At 41.2% G+C, this 15,437-nt stretch overlaps 1 protein-coding gene across 1 annotated transcript; it reads right to left on the minus strand.

Moving 5' to 3' along the window:
• Positions 1–1,005: 1,005 nt before the first annotated feature.
• LOC110458165 lies at positions 1,006–15,437 on the minus strand. The gene is made up of 6 exons (XM_021509770.1): positions 14,218–15,437; positions 11,566–11,663; positions 7,324–7,580; positions 6,375–6,533; positions 4,770–4,851; positions 1,006–3,500 (listed from the first exon to the last, which is right to left on the minus strand). Exons 1-6 carry the CDS (start codon positions 15,000–15,002, stop codon positions 3,229–3,231), a joined length of 1,653 nt encoding a protein of 550 aa, XP_021365445.1. The 5' UTR covers positions 15,003–15,437; the 3' UTR covers positions 1,006–3,228.

A 15,437-nucleotide genomic window follows, 5' to 3' on the forward strand; every position in this document is an offset into this window, starting at 1 on the left:
TAAAACGTGTGCCGTTAGGTTGTGAGGTAAATCGTTTGCCGTTTGGTGTGAGGTAGAACGTGTGCCGTTAGGTTGTGAGGTAGAACGTGTGCCGTTAGGTGTGAGGTAGAACGTGTGCCGTTAGGTGTGAGGTAGAACGTGTCGTTAGGTTGTGAGGTAAAACATGTACCGTTAGGTGTGAGGTAGAACGTGTGCCGTTAGGTTGTGAGGTAGAACGTGTGCCGTTAGTTTGTGAGGCAGAACGTGTGCCGTTAGGTGTGAGGTAGAACGTATGCAGTTAGGTTGTGAGGTAGAACGTGTGCCGTTAGGTGTGAGGTAGAACGTGTGCCGTTAGGTTGTGAGGTAGAATGTGTTCCGTTAGGTTGTGAGGTAAAACGTGTGCCGTTAGGTGTGAGGTAGAACGTGTGCCGTTAGGTTGTGAGGTAGAACGTGTGCCGTTAGGTTGTGAGGTAGAACGTGTGCCGTTAGGTGTGAGATAGAACGTGTGCCGTTAGGTTGTGAGGTAGAACGTGTACCGTTAGGTTGTGAGGTAAAACGTGCTTTCTGCGTTTGGGTTCCGTTGTCTATGGAAGAAACGTGTTTGGATAAAATTGACAAGGGCAATAACTCATGATATGATTGTAAATATTGTGAATCTCGGTGAAGAACTCCGATGATGTAGGATACAGCGGGACTTTCTGAAAAAAGTATCAAGTGGTTTCCGATCATGTAGGATTAAATACCTTTCCAAAATGTATAGATATACCCGATCATGTAGGATTATATCCGATCAAGCAGGATGCAGCAGGGCTTCGCTTCGGGAAATAGGTCTGATCTTGCGGATTCACAAACTTTCTAAACCCCTCAGTTCCATACTGTAACTATATAACATCAAACAATATGTTATCTACGGGCGTCATAATGAAGCTAAATTAACCGGTTGTGACTCAGAATCCGTCCTGTACATGTATCACCATTGAACAGGTAAACATTAGTAAAGTACAAGTATAACAAACATCAGGTGTAGGTCTGGTACATGTTTAATGTGTGACGAGGTACAGAATTGTGTACATCAATAAATAATATACACTGTGCTTCCAGCAATACTTATGCAAAATTCTCGCTTTTTAAATTTCATTTGCCACTTGATAAACGCATCTTTATGATGTACGTGTAGTACAGACATGTATCATACACGTGTGTGTGTGTGTTTCAAACATTTAAATAACACAATGTACGTGTTATTTAGACATTTACAAATGCAGAATACACGTGTGTGTCCAACATCTTAAAATCTCCATGTACGTGTAGCACATGTATAGTACACGTGCGTGTGTGTCTCACGTGTAACTTTCCGTGGAATCCTTTCCACACCAAGACAGAGTATAAGTTTCAACCCATACTTTGTGTTACAAAAAAATAAAGGAGACAAAAGAGACAAACAATTGTTCCATGGTTGTTGAAGTGGAAGTTAGTAGTCCCTGGTAATATTTCTGTGGACCAGTTAACTTTGCTAAGAACAAGACATGTTAGGATACTCCTAGCGTCATTACATGTATGTAATTCACGTTAAACTTCTGGTAACAGATATTGTTATGTTAAAGCTGACATCAACCTCTAGTGCTGCCCTTATGTAAGGTACATAATCTCTCACTCTAGACAGCACGTATAAACCTCCAGTGTCGCCCTTATGTAAGGTACATAATCTCTCACTCTAGACAGCAGGTATAAACCTCCAGTGCTGCCCTTATGTAAGGTACATCATCTCTAACTCTAGACAGGTATATATGAACCATAGTATATTGACCATTGTTTGTGTGTATATCGTAAATAAATTAGTAATAAATATAAATATTTTATAATAATCATTAAAGTTCTGAAATATACTGCTGTCACGTAATATTCCGATTCATAAATATGTGATTAATATTGAAAACTATTATGGTAATACATTTGTATAAAATTAAATGTGACAATTATATAACGTCAACAAAGTAATCAGATTGTCCCCAAATAAAATAACACTAAAAATACGATTGTACCAAAATTAACATTGAATTACTGCTGTACTACAGTGTAAAATAATACTGTACTCAAAATAACGTTGTACCAAAATAAGGATGTGTTGAAAATAATATTGAACTCATCTTACTTTTGTAATCAAAACATATATTGTAACAAAATTAAGATTGTACCAAAATAATGATGTTCAGAGAATAGCTTATACCTTTTTGTTACATGATTTATAAGTATATTTTCATACACGTAAATAAGATAATTATAAGGTTATGTAGATATTGTACTAAGATACAGCCGATATTATTTAGTTACATTTTGTCTCCAGGTATGTTTATATATATATATAGACTAAGGTAGGTAGACATTATATAATAGACTTGGTCTCCGGACATATATAGCAAATTAAGGTATTACAATGTATATAATAAACCTGTCGTCCAGGTATAGACTACTGTACGTATATAATTATAGTTCACTTGATCTCCGGCCAGTAGAGTTGTTACACGTATACTAAGTTTACTCATATCTTAAAGGTAAATATTTGGTTTGGGGTATGATATCTATGTTTGGTTTATAGTACCTGTATATTTGTATTTTGATTTTGGTGATTTATCTTTTGTGCAGTTTGCTTTTTTCTTTTTCTTTTTTGAGCTCTGGTATATCGTTTGTAATTAATGAAATTAAATCTAATCTCATCATCACTGTACAGTTAAAAGTACAATGTATCAATCACAACAGAATAAGAAATAATTACTACAGCATGTAAGGAAACACTAAAAGACATATATAAAACAATCTGCATAGCTTATAAATCACAAATACGTATTAAAACAACCAAAGTGCATATAGATAATCTACAGATCTTATAAATAATAAGTAACGCTTATAAATAATCAGCAATTCAGCTCGCTATTGAACTAATAAACAATTACTACAGAACTAATAAACAATTACTACAGAACTAATAAACAATTACTACAGAACTAATAAACAATAACTACAGAACTTATAAACAAACACTACAGAACTTATAAAAAAACACTCGATCTTACAGAGGTAGAGAGATGAAGTATAAAAGGGAATGAACATTTAAGATTTTGTCGTTCATCAATAAGTAATATATAGACTGCCATTGTAACTGAGGTATACGGGTACGTATATTGCACTGAGAATATTTGTGAAGTCATCATCATGGCCGCTGCCGTTGAATCACTCAGAGTCATTGTTGAATCACTCAGAGTCATTATGCGCTTTATCGTCATGGTCGTTAAGGTGTATGCCGAGGCTGTGAAAAGAGTCATTGTCACTCAGCTGTCCACAATCTTCGTCATCGATGAACTTCAGATCCTCCAACAAACTCTTGTTCTGTCGCGAGACTTTCTCCACGTTTGAGAGTGTGACACGTGACGAGACAGCGCCCTCTAGGAGTTCCACAGACATGAGGACGGGGTGAAGGGAGAGTTGCTCCTGCAGCTCTCGTAGGAACGACTCGGCACACAATCCTGAAAGTACAGGATCAACCTTAGTGTGATGATGTGAGCTATGGAATCATTTATATCACAACTATCAGTTACAAAATGTACAATTATCATATACTAGGGTCGCTACTCAGAAGGAAGGACCAAAATCAATGAACGAATAGTCGGACATCTATTGACCCCTTTGGGGAGCCCCATGTTTCCCTGGCTTAGAATTAACAGCTATGGTAATTTAGTGGTTGAGGAAAGCCGGATTTCCCGGAGAAAAACCACCAACCTGCAGTCAGTACCTGGCGACTGCCCCATGTAGGTCTAGAACCCACAACCCGGTGGTGGAGGGCTAGTGGTAGCAGAATATCAGACGCCTTAACCACTTGGCCAAGTTTTGATCTCGAGCGATGTCGTTAAGAGGTTCGTTAGAACTAGAGCATTTTTTCGGAAATCCGTATTGTGAAATGGTAAATCGTCATGTCATTTTTCTTTTGAGAACGATGCCTGAAACGCAGTTAATGCGACCTTTGAAACTGATTAACAGACCTAACGGTAATATAAGTTACAAGAGGCCCAATGGGACTGCATCGCTCACCTGTTATTTATCTCACACCTGTAACCTTAAAAGTGATCTAAAATAAATCTACAGGCAAAATATCGGTATTTTTGACTATAAATCATTCAAAAGAACCTGTTTAAAGGTTTTAAATATATTTGACCAAATGTGACCTTGAAAGTGGGTCAAGGTCATCCAAATAATATAGCGTGATAGCCCTTTATCTTAGCGTACTACTGGTCAGATATCAACATTCTTGGCCTATGACCTTGAATATAAGTCAGGTCATTCATTTGAACTAACTTGGTAGCCCTTTATTCCACCATGCTACTGGTTATTCATCGGTCGTCATTTAAAGTTTTTTTAAAACATATTTGACCCCTGTGACATTGAATATACATCAAAATCATTCATTTGAACAAGCTTCGTAGCCCTTTATCCCCGCATCTTATTGGCCAAATAGTAACACACTATGCCTCTTGGTTATTCAGAAGAAGTCGTTTAAAGGTTTTAACATATTTGACCTCTGTGACCTTGAAAATGGATGAAGGTCGTTCATTTAAATAAACTTGGTAGCCCTTCATCCCAGCATGCTAGTGGCCAAATATCATCACCCTAGGCCTTTTGGTTACTGGGAAGTAGATGTTTAAAGTAAAACGTTGACGACGGACGCCGCACCATGGCATATACTCACTTGCCCTTCGGGCTGGTGAGCTTAATAATGAATGTGGTATACGTGTACGTACCCGGGGAAGCGTCGGTCTCGAGGGCTACGGCCGCCGCGATAGCTCCCATCATGATGTCGCCTAGCAACTGGCGATGCACGTGCTGACAACGAAATACAAAATTCGTTTCAAAAGGAACATATTCTACATCAAACTCGTTTTTATTTAGTAACAATCTGTCTGAAATTATATTTTATACAAAAGGTGATAGAAATTATAAAAAACAAACTTACTGTCCTATTTAATGGTGCAGTCACATGTATATAGTTTACATATCGTTACAAGCCATCTCCCTCACACGTAAATGTTTCTTTTATAGTCACATCAATCCTGTAATGTCACCACCCTATCCCAATCGCACTGCATGCTTCCTGTTTAATCATTAACATTGACTGTGTCGTCACAATCTCTCACCATCACAACTGCTTGCTGCGTGCATGCTTCCTTTATCGTCACAACCTCTAATCCATCACAAGTGCATACTTCCTTTATCGTCACAAACTCTTACCCATCACACGTGCATGCTTCCTTTATCGTCACAAACTCTCAACCATCACACGTGCAGGTTTCCTTCATTGTCACAAACGCTTACCCATCACACGTGCATACTTCCTTTATCTTCACAAACTCTCACCCATCACACGTGCATGCTTTCTGTATCGTCACAAACTCTCAACTAGCACACGTACATTTTTCCTTTATTGTAACAAACCCTCACCCATCACACGTGCATGCTTCGAGTATCGTCACAAATTCTCACCCAGCACACGTGCTTGCTGCGTACATGCTTCCAGTAGCATCACAAACTCTCACCTAGCACACGTGCTTGCTGCGTACATGCTTCCAGTATCATCACAAACTCTCACCCAGCACACGTGCTTGCTGCGTACATGCTTCCAGTAGCAACACAAATTCTCACCCAGCACACGTGCTTGCTGCGTACATGCTTCCAGTATCATCACAAACAGGTGCATGCTTTCAGTATCGTCACAAACTCTCACCTATCACATGTGCATGCTTTCAGTATCGTTACAAACTCTCACACATCACACGTGCATGCTTTCAGTATCGTCACAAACTCTCACCCATCACATGTGCATTTTCCCTGTATGTGCATGTTTCCAGTATCGACACAAACTCGCATCCATGACACGTGTATTCTTCCAGTATTGTCACAAACTTTCACCCATCACACGTGTATTTTTCCTGTATTGTCACAAACTCTCATCTATCAGACGTGCACGCTTTCAGTATCGTCACAAACACTCACCTAGCACGCGTGTATGCTTACAGTATCGCCACAAACTCTCACTCACCACACGTGCATGATTCCAGAATCGTCACAAACTCCTAGCCATCACACGTGCATGCTTCCAGAATCGTCACAAACTCTCACCCATCACACGTTCATGTTTCCAGTATCGACACAAACTCTCACCCATCACATGTGCATGCTTCTAGTATCGTCACAAATTCTTACCCATCACACGTGCATGCTTCCAGTATCATCATAATCTCTCACAAATCGCATTAACATTCTGCTTAAAAAATCTGCTCTCCCCTAGGTACACGTATCTTTATTATTGCACATTATTTTACACATCGCCCTCACCAAGACACCCATACCTGTTCCCTAGCTCGCTTTAGTAGAGTGATGACAGAGATTAGCTGGTCTTCCATCGATAACAATCGTCCACACTCTATTTCCACAGCCTCTAACTGGAACTGTGACGTCATCATGTGTTTTCGGCATGTCATCAGGTCGCACCGCAATCTTTCGATTTCCTATAGATAGAGAAACGCCGTTTGTTTTTACATTTTCGTATGGGTCTTAAACAAAAGCAGTTGTATATATTAATTAACATCATACTCACCAGGTCACTAATAAAAGGATGGCAATAATAGTTTTTTTTTAAATTAAATTCAACTAAGGGACATTACTCTTGCCTGACTGATCACTCTTTTGTCGTGTAAGTGTAGTCTCCTTTCGTCGCTGGACACGATAAAGATGCAACAACACGTGTTGTTGTTGTTGTTGTTGTTGTTGTTTTGTTTATCTTACCATATCTCCGTCTATCACACACTACTTTCCTGACAATTATTCCAAGAAATATTTCATGAAATTCATTCAGACTTTTAGTATGCATGCTTAACTGCAGTACTAGTGTATATATGAATATAAAAACTTTACTCAAGAATTACATGTATTTAAGATATAATCGAGTTATCTGAGGATCTAACGGTAAAATGAACCAACTTAAATAGCAAACACGAATGAACTACATATTTTCAAACTCTTCTTTGCATTTTTCATCATTTCGCAAAATGATAAACGTTATTTGCAGCCTAGCTCTAATGAATAATTGGTACCGACAAAATGCTACCGTGCTTTTGTCACATGCTGAGGCTAACTGATGTTTGGTGTTTTTTTCAGATTACATGATCCAGCTTTTCTATCGAAACGTAACAAAAGTTAATAATCACATTTTTGGCGAAAAGATGAATAAGGAAAAATCACTTAAACCATAGACAATAAATTTGTTGTGTGATCCCCGACCCTTTCGGGGTTTTCTACCTTGGATTGTTCGGAGTTCACTTCTGAAAGGGAGTTCACATCAGCCTGGAGTCTGCCTATGAACTGTTTATCCGCTGAAATTTGTGCGAGGTCATTACTGGGCGTGGCTGAGCGGGGTGTGTTCGAGGGTACGGGAGGACGGTCCGTCTGTTTTCCCGATATGTTTGCCACTGGTAGTCCCGGGAGGGGCGCTGTCCCGTTGATTGCGTCATCTAGCTGACGACTGATATCCGCGCAGATTGACCCCTCCCCGTCACCTAGCAACAGGAGATACAGAGTTAAAGGAAGCAATTTGTTATGTTGGTTTCCCTGTCATCTAGCAACAACGGAATTCAAGTACAACACGACACACATCCCCATTTCACTGTAAATGTCTCGCTCAACTAGTACTACTCCATACACTCACAGCCATTTCTCAGATTGTATCAAAGAGACGTAATCATCCGCGTGCTAAACAAATTCAGTCTGGATTAAAAAAATCCATTTTTTCATGTCATGTATTATTTTAGTGCTATTTAACGCACCATGTCATATATGATACAATCTAAACCTTGAATCATGCTTTTTGCTTCTTATTCGATTAGCACGAACTATTTCTTTAAGCGGAACCGTAACGTGGAAAGGTCGTATAACTTTGAGTCCCTAACTAGATGCTTGTACAAATCGACTGTGCGATAAGGGTTATCTTAGTCACAGATTAGGATGCTGTAACACCCTTAGCTCAGCTCGCGCCTTGATTATGATTATGTTACAGAGTATAGGCGCTCGACCGAGACAATCCGACCTCCCTCAGTTATAGGTATAAAATGTAACAGACTTTACTAGACATGTCCACTCAAAAATAGATACAACTCAATGAACATTTACACCCACACAGATACAAAATAGAATTGTTGGATTTCACTGAACTGTCCACCATTACGTCAAAACATTGACGGCTATGTAAATGAGTTTCCCTAGAACAACCTATATTTAAGATGTGTCAAGGAGATACAAAACACGTGTTCTTACCAGGATGTGGCTTCGTTCAACAGATAAGTATCGCTGAAAGTCAAGAAAACACATACATATGCCACACACGTGATAAAAAAAGGAAATAAATTTTGCAGATTTCAACGATACGTGATTGGAAAATGAACGAAAAAAGTATCTACAAGAACGCTGTTATTATACGAATGACTGTACCGACCACCAGGGATACCGTACAGATGAAGCGATACTAAACTTCCTAGCCCTGGGGATATAGTATAGCTATAGCGATACCAACTTTCGTATTCAGGTCCCAGTGACACAATCTAGTTGTAGACTGGTGCAGCTATACCTACCCTCGTATCCAGGTCCCAGACATACAGTCTAGATCCCGGTGTAGCTATAACTACCCCCGTCCCCAGGGCCCAGCCATATATTCTAGCTATAGGTGTAGCTATACATCCCCTCGAATCCAGGTCTCAGTCAGGTCCCAGTCATACAGTCTAGGTAAAGGTGTAGCTATACCTACCCTCGTATCCAGGTCCAAGACATACAGTCTAGATCCCGGTGTAGCTATACCTCCCCCCGTACCCAGGTCCCAGCCATATATTCTAGCTATAGGTGTAGCTATACATACCCTCGAATCCAGGGCTCAGTCAGGTCCCAGTCATACAGTCTAGCTAAAGGTGGAGCTATACCTACCCTCGTATCCAGGCCCCAGTCATACAGTCTAGATACAGGTTTAGCTATACCTACCCCCGTATCCAGGTCCCAGTCATACAGTCTAGCTATATGTGTAGCTATACCTACGTAGCTATACATACCCTCGAATCCAGGTCTCAGTCAGGTCCCAGTCATACAGTCTAGCTAAAGGTGTAGCTATACCTACCCTCGTATCCAGGCCCCAGTCATACAGTCTAGATACAGGTGTAGCTATACCTACCCTCGTATCCAGGTCCCAGTCATACAGTCTAGCTATAGGTGTAGCTATACCTATCCTCGTATCCAGGTCCCAGTCAGGTCCCAGTCATACAGTCTAGCTATAGGTATAGCTATACCTACCCTCGAATCCAGGTCCCAGTCAGGTCCCAGTCTTACAGTCTAGCTATAGGTGTAGCTATACTTACCCTCGTACCAAGACCCCAGTCATACAGTCTAGATCCAGATGTAGCTATACATACAGTCCAGCTAAATGTGTAGCTACTAGCTATGTCTACCCTCGTATCCAAACCCCAATGACACAGTCTAGCTATAGGTGTAACTATACCTACCCTCGTATCTAGGTCCCAGTCATACAGTTTAGCTATAAATGAAGCTATACCTACCTTCGTATCCAGGCCCGAGTGACACAGTCTAGCTATAGGTGTAGCTATACGTATCCTCGTATCCAGGCCCCAGCGACACAGTCTAGCTATAGGTGCAGCTATACCTAACCTCGTATCCAGGCCCCAGCGAAACAGTCTAGCTATAGGTGTAGCTATCCCTACCCTCGTATCCAGGTCCCATACATACAGTCTAGCTATAGGTGTAGCTATACTTACCCTCGTACCCAGACCCCAGTCTTACAGTCTAGATCCAGGTGTAGCTATACCTACCCTCGTATCCAGGCCCCATGGATACAGTCTAGCTATATGTGTAGCTATACCTACCCTCGTATCCAGGTCCCATACATACAGTCTAGCTATAGGTGTAGCTATACCTACCCTCGTATCCAGGTCCAAGACATACAGTCTAGATCCCGGTGTAGCTATAACTACCCTCGTACCCAGGTCCAAGTCATATATTCTAGCTATCAGTGTAGCTATACCTACCCTCATATCCAGGTCCCAGTCATACAGTCTAGCTATATTTGTAGCTATACCTACCCTCGAATCTAGGTCCCAGTCAGGTCCCAGTCATACAGTCTAGATACAGGTGTAGCTATGCCTACCCTCATATCCAGGTCCCAGACATACAGTCTAGATCCAGGTGTAGCTATACCTACCCTCGTATCCAGGTTCCAGTCATGCAGTCTAGCTATAGGTGTAGCTATACTCACCCTCGTACCAAGACCCCAGTCATACAGTCTAGATCCAGATGTAGCTATACCTACAGTCCAGCTAAATGTGTAGCTACTAGCTATGTCTACCCTCGTATCCAAACCCCAGTGACACAGTCTAGCTATAGGTGTAACTATACCTACCCTCGTATCTAGGTCCCAGTCATACAGTTTAGCTATAAATGAAGCTATACCTACCTTCGTATCCAGGCCCGAGTGACACAGTCTAGCTATAGATGTAGCTATACGTATCCTCGTATCCAGGCCCCAGCGACACAGTCTAGCTATAGGTGCAGCTATACCTTACCTCGTATCCAGGCCCCAGCGAAACAGTCTAGCTATAGGTGTAGCGATACCTACCCTCGTATCCAGGTCCCAGACATACAGTCTAACTATAGGTGTAGCTATACTTACCCTCGTACCCAGACCCCAGTCTTACAGTCTAGATCCAGGTGAAGCTATACCTACCCTCGTATCCAGGCCCCATGGATACAGTCTAGCTATATGTGTAGCTATACCTACCCTCGTAGCCAGGCCCCAGGAATATAGTCTAGCTATATGTGTAGCTATACCTACCCTCGTTTCCAGGCCCCAGGGATATAGTCTTGCTATATGTGTAGCTATACCTACCATCGTATCCAGGCCCCAACGATACAGTCTAGCTATAGGTGTAGCTATACCTACCCTCGTATCCGGGCCCCAGGGATACAGTCTAGCTAAAGGTGTAGCTATACCTACCCTCGTATCCAGGCCCCAGGGATACAGTCTAGCTAAAGGTGTAGCTACACCTACCCTCGTATCCAGGCCCCAGCGATACAGTCTAGATACAGGTGTAGCTATACCTACCCTCGTATCCAGGTTCCTGTCATACAGTCTAGATGCAGGTGTAGCTATACCTACCCTCGTTTCCAGGCCCCAGGGATACAGTCTAGCTATATGTGTAGCTATACCTACCCTCGTATCCAGGCCCTAGGGATAAAGTCTAGCTATATATGTAGCTATACCTACCCTCGTATCCAGGCTCCAGGGATATAGTCTAGCTATATGTGTAGCTATACCTACCATCGTATCCAGGCCCCAGCGATACAGTCTAGCTATAGGTGTAGCTATACCTACCATCGTATCCAGCCCCCAGCGATACAGTCTAGCTATAGGTGTAGCTATCCCTACCCTCGTATCCAGGCCCCAGTCAGGTCCCAGTCATACAGTCTAGCTATAGGTGTAGCTATACTTACCCTCGTATCCAGGCCCCAGGGATATAATCTCAGACTCGGAGAGGGTGTTAAACCCCGACGATACGCTGGACACTTCCGATTTATCTCCCTTGCCATTTCTACGTGGAATAAATGCAAATTGTCGTTATTTTGAAATGAGTTTTAATATGACATCGTTTAGCATTATAAATGTTGACAGGTTAAACATACACGATTATAACCGACATATATACTGCACAGTCGGCTAATCTGGCTTTTGCAGTTATTTCTGAACTTGCAGAACTAAGAGAAAATTATTTTATATTAAACTACATGTGCTTAATCTAAAATTTAAAAGGTTTATATTCAAACAAAACGACATCCTCATACATGTATCAAACGAAAGTAGTAGTACTATGTTAACTCTAAATAGTAGTTCCAGAAATGTACATGGTGTAATGGGAATCATTGGTCGTAACAACTACTGAAACGGCACATTATAAATTATTAATTAAGAAAACTAAAAATGAAGTAGAAAAAAACGAAAATATTTACAATATCGTTTAAGTACCATTATGAATCTATATAAATATCTGTTTTAGTATCCCCTTTCTTGGGTTCAAAATGTACTCTCTATTATAATACGTGGTGATCTACCTGTCAGAGACAGGTGACCAAAACTAACAGAATATGCATTTTCCTTGTTCCTTGCTTAATTATAATGATAAAGAGGCGGCAACAAGAAGCCGGGCTCATGGTATGTATGTAGTTTGGTACTTTATCTGCACAATTTAGTTAATATGCAAAAATAAAAAGGATAAAATGTCGACTTTTATGTTCCATTTAGGATATTCATAGTTTCTCCGTCATGTCATTTTATACCCCCATCGGGGTTAACTGCAACGTTTTTTTTTGTAAAGGTTTCATAAGTAAATCTTAGATATTACAAATATGAACATATCTTTTTTTCTAAATATTGAATATAAACAAAAGAAGAAGTTCCATGTGGGCGTGTTTCGCCGTAATTTTGTTGTATGTACAAAAATTGCGACGTGGTGCATAGTAAAAAACAATTACTTTTATAACATGACCTGTGAAATGTAGATTCTATGCAGACATTGAACATAAACGTTATCCGACATCCTGTTCGGTGGGCCGGACGGTGGACCGGACGGCGTACGGTGTAGGCAGGGTTCACTATATCACGGCTTATATCATATCAGTTCTATCTTCTTGTAATATGATGTATATGTACATGTAACTGTTCTGTTTCACTGTGTCTTGATAAAGGAGCGGATCGCTCCGAAAATTTGACAACCTTAACTTGTCCACACTGTTGGAATTACTTCTTTGCCCCACACGACTTATAATATATATAGTTAAAAGTCGTACAGATCTTTAGGAAAGATCCGAGCCTATAAATTTACAGTTAATCAATTTATCAGTGGTCAATGTAGAAAATTACTTTTGATAACTTTTTTTTCGCTGATGTTTAAGTAATTTTGCCAATAAACAACGCTTTTGATAATTAAACCGATGACAATGTAGATTACAAACGCCACAAAAAGTACAAACCGTGGTTGCGGAGATCCAGTCAGAATTGGTGTGCAAAGAAATACTTTGGAGTACCTGTATTTCATTTTATAAACTTATCAAGTAACCTGAATATATTAATGATCGGACATATTAATCGAGCATTTGTTTACAAAAGCTAAATTACAACCTCGCGGCAAAGAAAATGTAGGGTAACGTTGTCATCGACTACAATACGGTAAATTATATTGTCACGACTAACAATACGGTAAATTATATTGTCACGACTAACAATACGGTAAATTATATTGTCTAACCACAACGAATTCGATCTCATTGAGTATCCGCTTCGTCGCCCAACCGTACTGTATTTCTTGAGCAATTCGTGGTCCCCGATATATCTTACATCTAAAAGTCTTTTTTTAATGAGGAAATATTAGCACGTGGTCATATCTCGTCACTCGTTCCTTGTGTGGCCATGGAAGTACCGCTACCACGGATACCGACCCACAACCACAGGGACCTGATCATTTGTTACAGCTACATTGTATATTTGGACCTAAAGTAAGGTGTTCCAAGTAATTTTACTTATTTTAGGGATTTATATCGACTTTCGGATGAAATGACACCCCAAATGATCATATATTTATATAATCATCGGGGAGTCAATTTTACCGAAAGTCGATCTAAATCCCTAAAACATGTAAAGTTACTCGGAACACCTTACTTTAGGTCCAAATATAGCTGTGATAAATTCGCAGGTCCCTCTGCCACGATCCCCACCCCTTACCATGTATTGTGATATCAAAGGGGGTAATCCGCATTGAAGGACAGATAGACAACCACAGGCACGAGAACGTCCGCTGTGGACGAAGCTGAGGTATTCTGATGTAGCTTACCATAGAAAGCTGTTCATATGTAAACACGTTTTACCACAGAACAAGTTTCTCACATCCCGAAATATTACCCTATTGTTTTCAAGTTATTCGACAATACATATGCAGCAAGACAGTAATTTCTATATGAGCATGTGACACGTTTCTGGATTACGTAATTCAGAAAAAAATGTATTTAGTACTGTCATCGCCATAGCTATTATACCTAAGATCAATTGCTCTGTCCTCCATGACGTCATCTTAACCCGGATGATGACATACGTACCTTAGAATGATTTCATCGTCGCTGTAGTTACCAGTGAGTTTGCCGAGTTTCTCCAGGTCCTTGACCTTTGCGAGACAGCGCTTGAGGTTGCCTTTGATTCGTTCGTAAACCTGCAACATATCGGTCAGGCGTCCCTCTAGTCCAGCGTTCGACTCCTGTAGTACACATATCTCCTGATCAGACTCAAACAGGTTGTCCTGCAGCTTTGTATTTACGGCCAAGAGGTCGCGCACTTCCTTTTCGCGCACATCCTGTACATGGCGAAGTTCTTTGGCCATCATCTGTAGGGATCGACACTCGTCCCGGTCCGTATCATAATACATGTCCCAGGGACACGAAATCCGCTTGAGACTCGAACTATTGGCCAGCTCGCCACGCTCCTCATTGTATACGTCCTGAAGTGCAGCCCGTCGTGCAATGTGCATTGATTCGCGCGTGTGGTGATCACGCTCTTGTCGTTCACGGTAGAACGACGACACAACATCACTGCGCCGTGACGACAACCGACGATTGTCGTCAGAAGAAGTACTTCGTCGGACGCCGATGTACGCCGCGCGCCGCATAAAGCCATTGTCCGTGGCCTCTGCGCTCGCCTCGGTGGACTTCTCGAATGAAATTCCCTGGATGATACTTTTGATGTCGTTGGCAAGATAACGAAGGTCGTGTTGCTTCTCGTTCTTGGACACCCATGAAGCCGTCTTTCTCTGACGGGAAACTTTTATTTGTTTTTTGCCAGACGGGGGCGTGAGCGCCAGAGTCCGTGGCCGAGGTGGTTTTCTATCCATATTGTAACTGTGTAAATCGTCCGAGTAATTAATTCAGAGATAATCACAAACAGGTGCCCGTCCTTATCAATGCAGGATGTAGTTCATTCCTTAGGAGTACACACTATATCATATCGAAATCGAAATAAAGATATCCACACACGCACATATTCCCGCCAATAGAACGACGCACAACTGTCCTCTATAAGTTACTGGACATTTGTAAACAGGTGGAAATGGACGCCGCCATCACACATAGGTCCGGGGAGCTCGACCACTGCCTCCCAAACACTGGAGCTCGACTGTAAACAGCGACGGTTACATTTCCGTTCACACTTTTTGGAGATAAGGCCGGAGTGAGCGGAGGATGGTTTTACACAAGTATCCCAGTCTCAGTAGCCCAGCCTCAGTAGCCGTGTTTACATGTTAGTCGGCCTCCCTTCACTGTTTACTCAA

This window comes from Mizuhopecten yessoensis, unplaced genomic scaffold, assembly GCF_002113885.1.
Source record: "Mizuhopecten yessoensis strain PY_sf001 unplaced genomic scaffold, ASM211388v2 scaffold9465, whole genome shotgun sequence".
In the NCBI taxonomy this organism is placed as follows: Eukaryota; Metazoa; Mollusca; class Bivalvia; order Pectinida; family Pectinidae; genus Mizuhopecten; species Mizuhopecten yessoensis.

What these genes read in the sequence shown, in the direction of transcription:
- LOC110458165 (XM_021509770.1), bottom strand. Translation starts at nt 15,002, where the DNA reads ATGGATAGAAAACCACCTCGGCCACGGACTCTGGCGCTCACGCCCCCG. An exon ending in TAAAGCGAGCTAGGGAACAG is followed by an intron (nt 4,852 to 6,374) that starts GTATGGGTGTCT and finishes TTTCGTTGTCAG; the next exon opens with CACGTGCATCGCCAGTTGCT. An exon ending in CGAGACCGACGCTTCCCCGG is followed by an intron (nt 3,501 to 4,769) that starts GTACGTACACGT and finishes CTGTACTTTCAG; the next exon opens with GATTGTGTGCCGAGTCGTTC.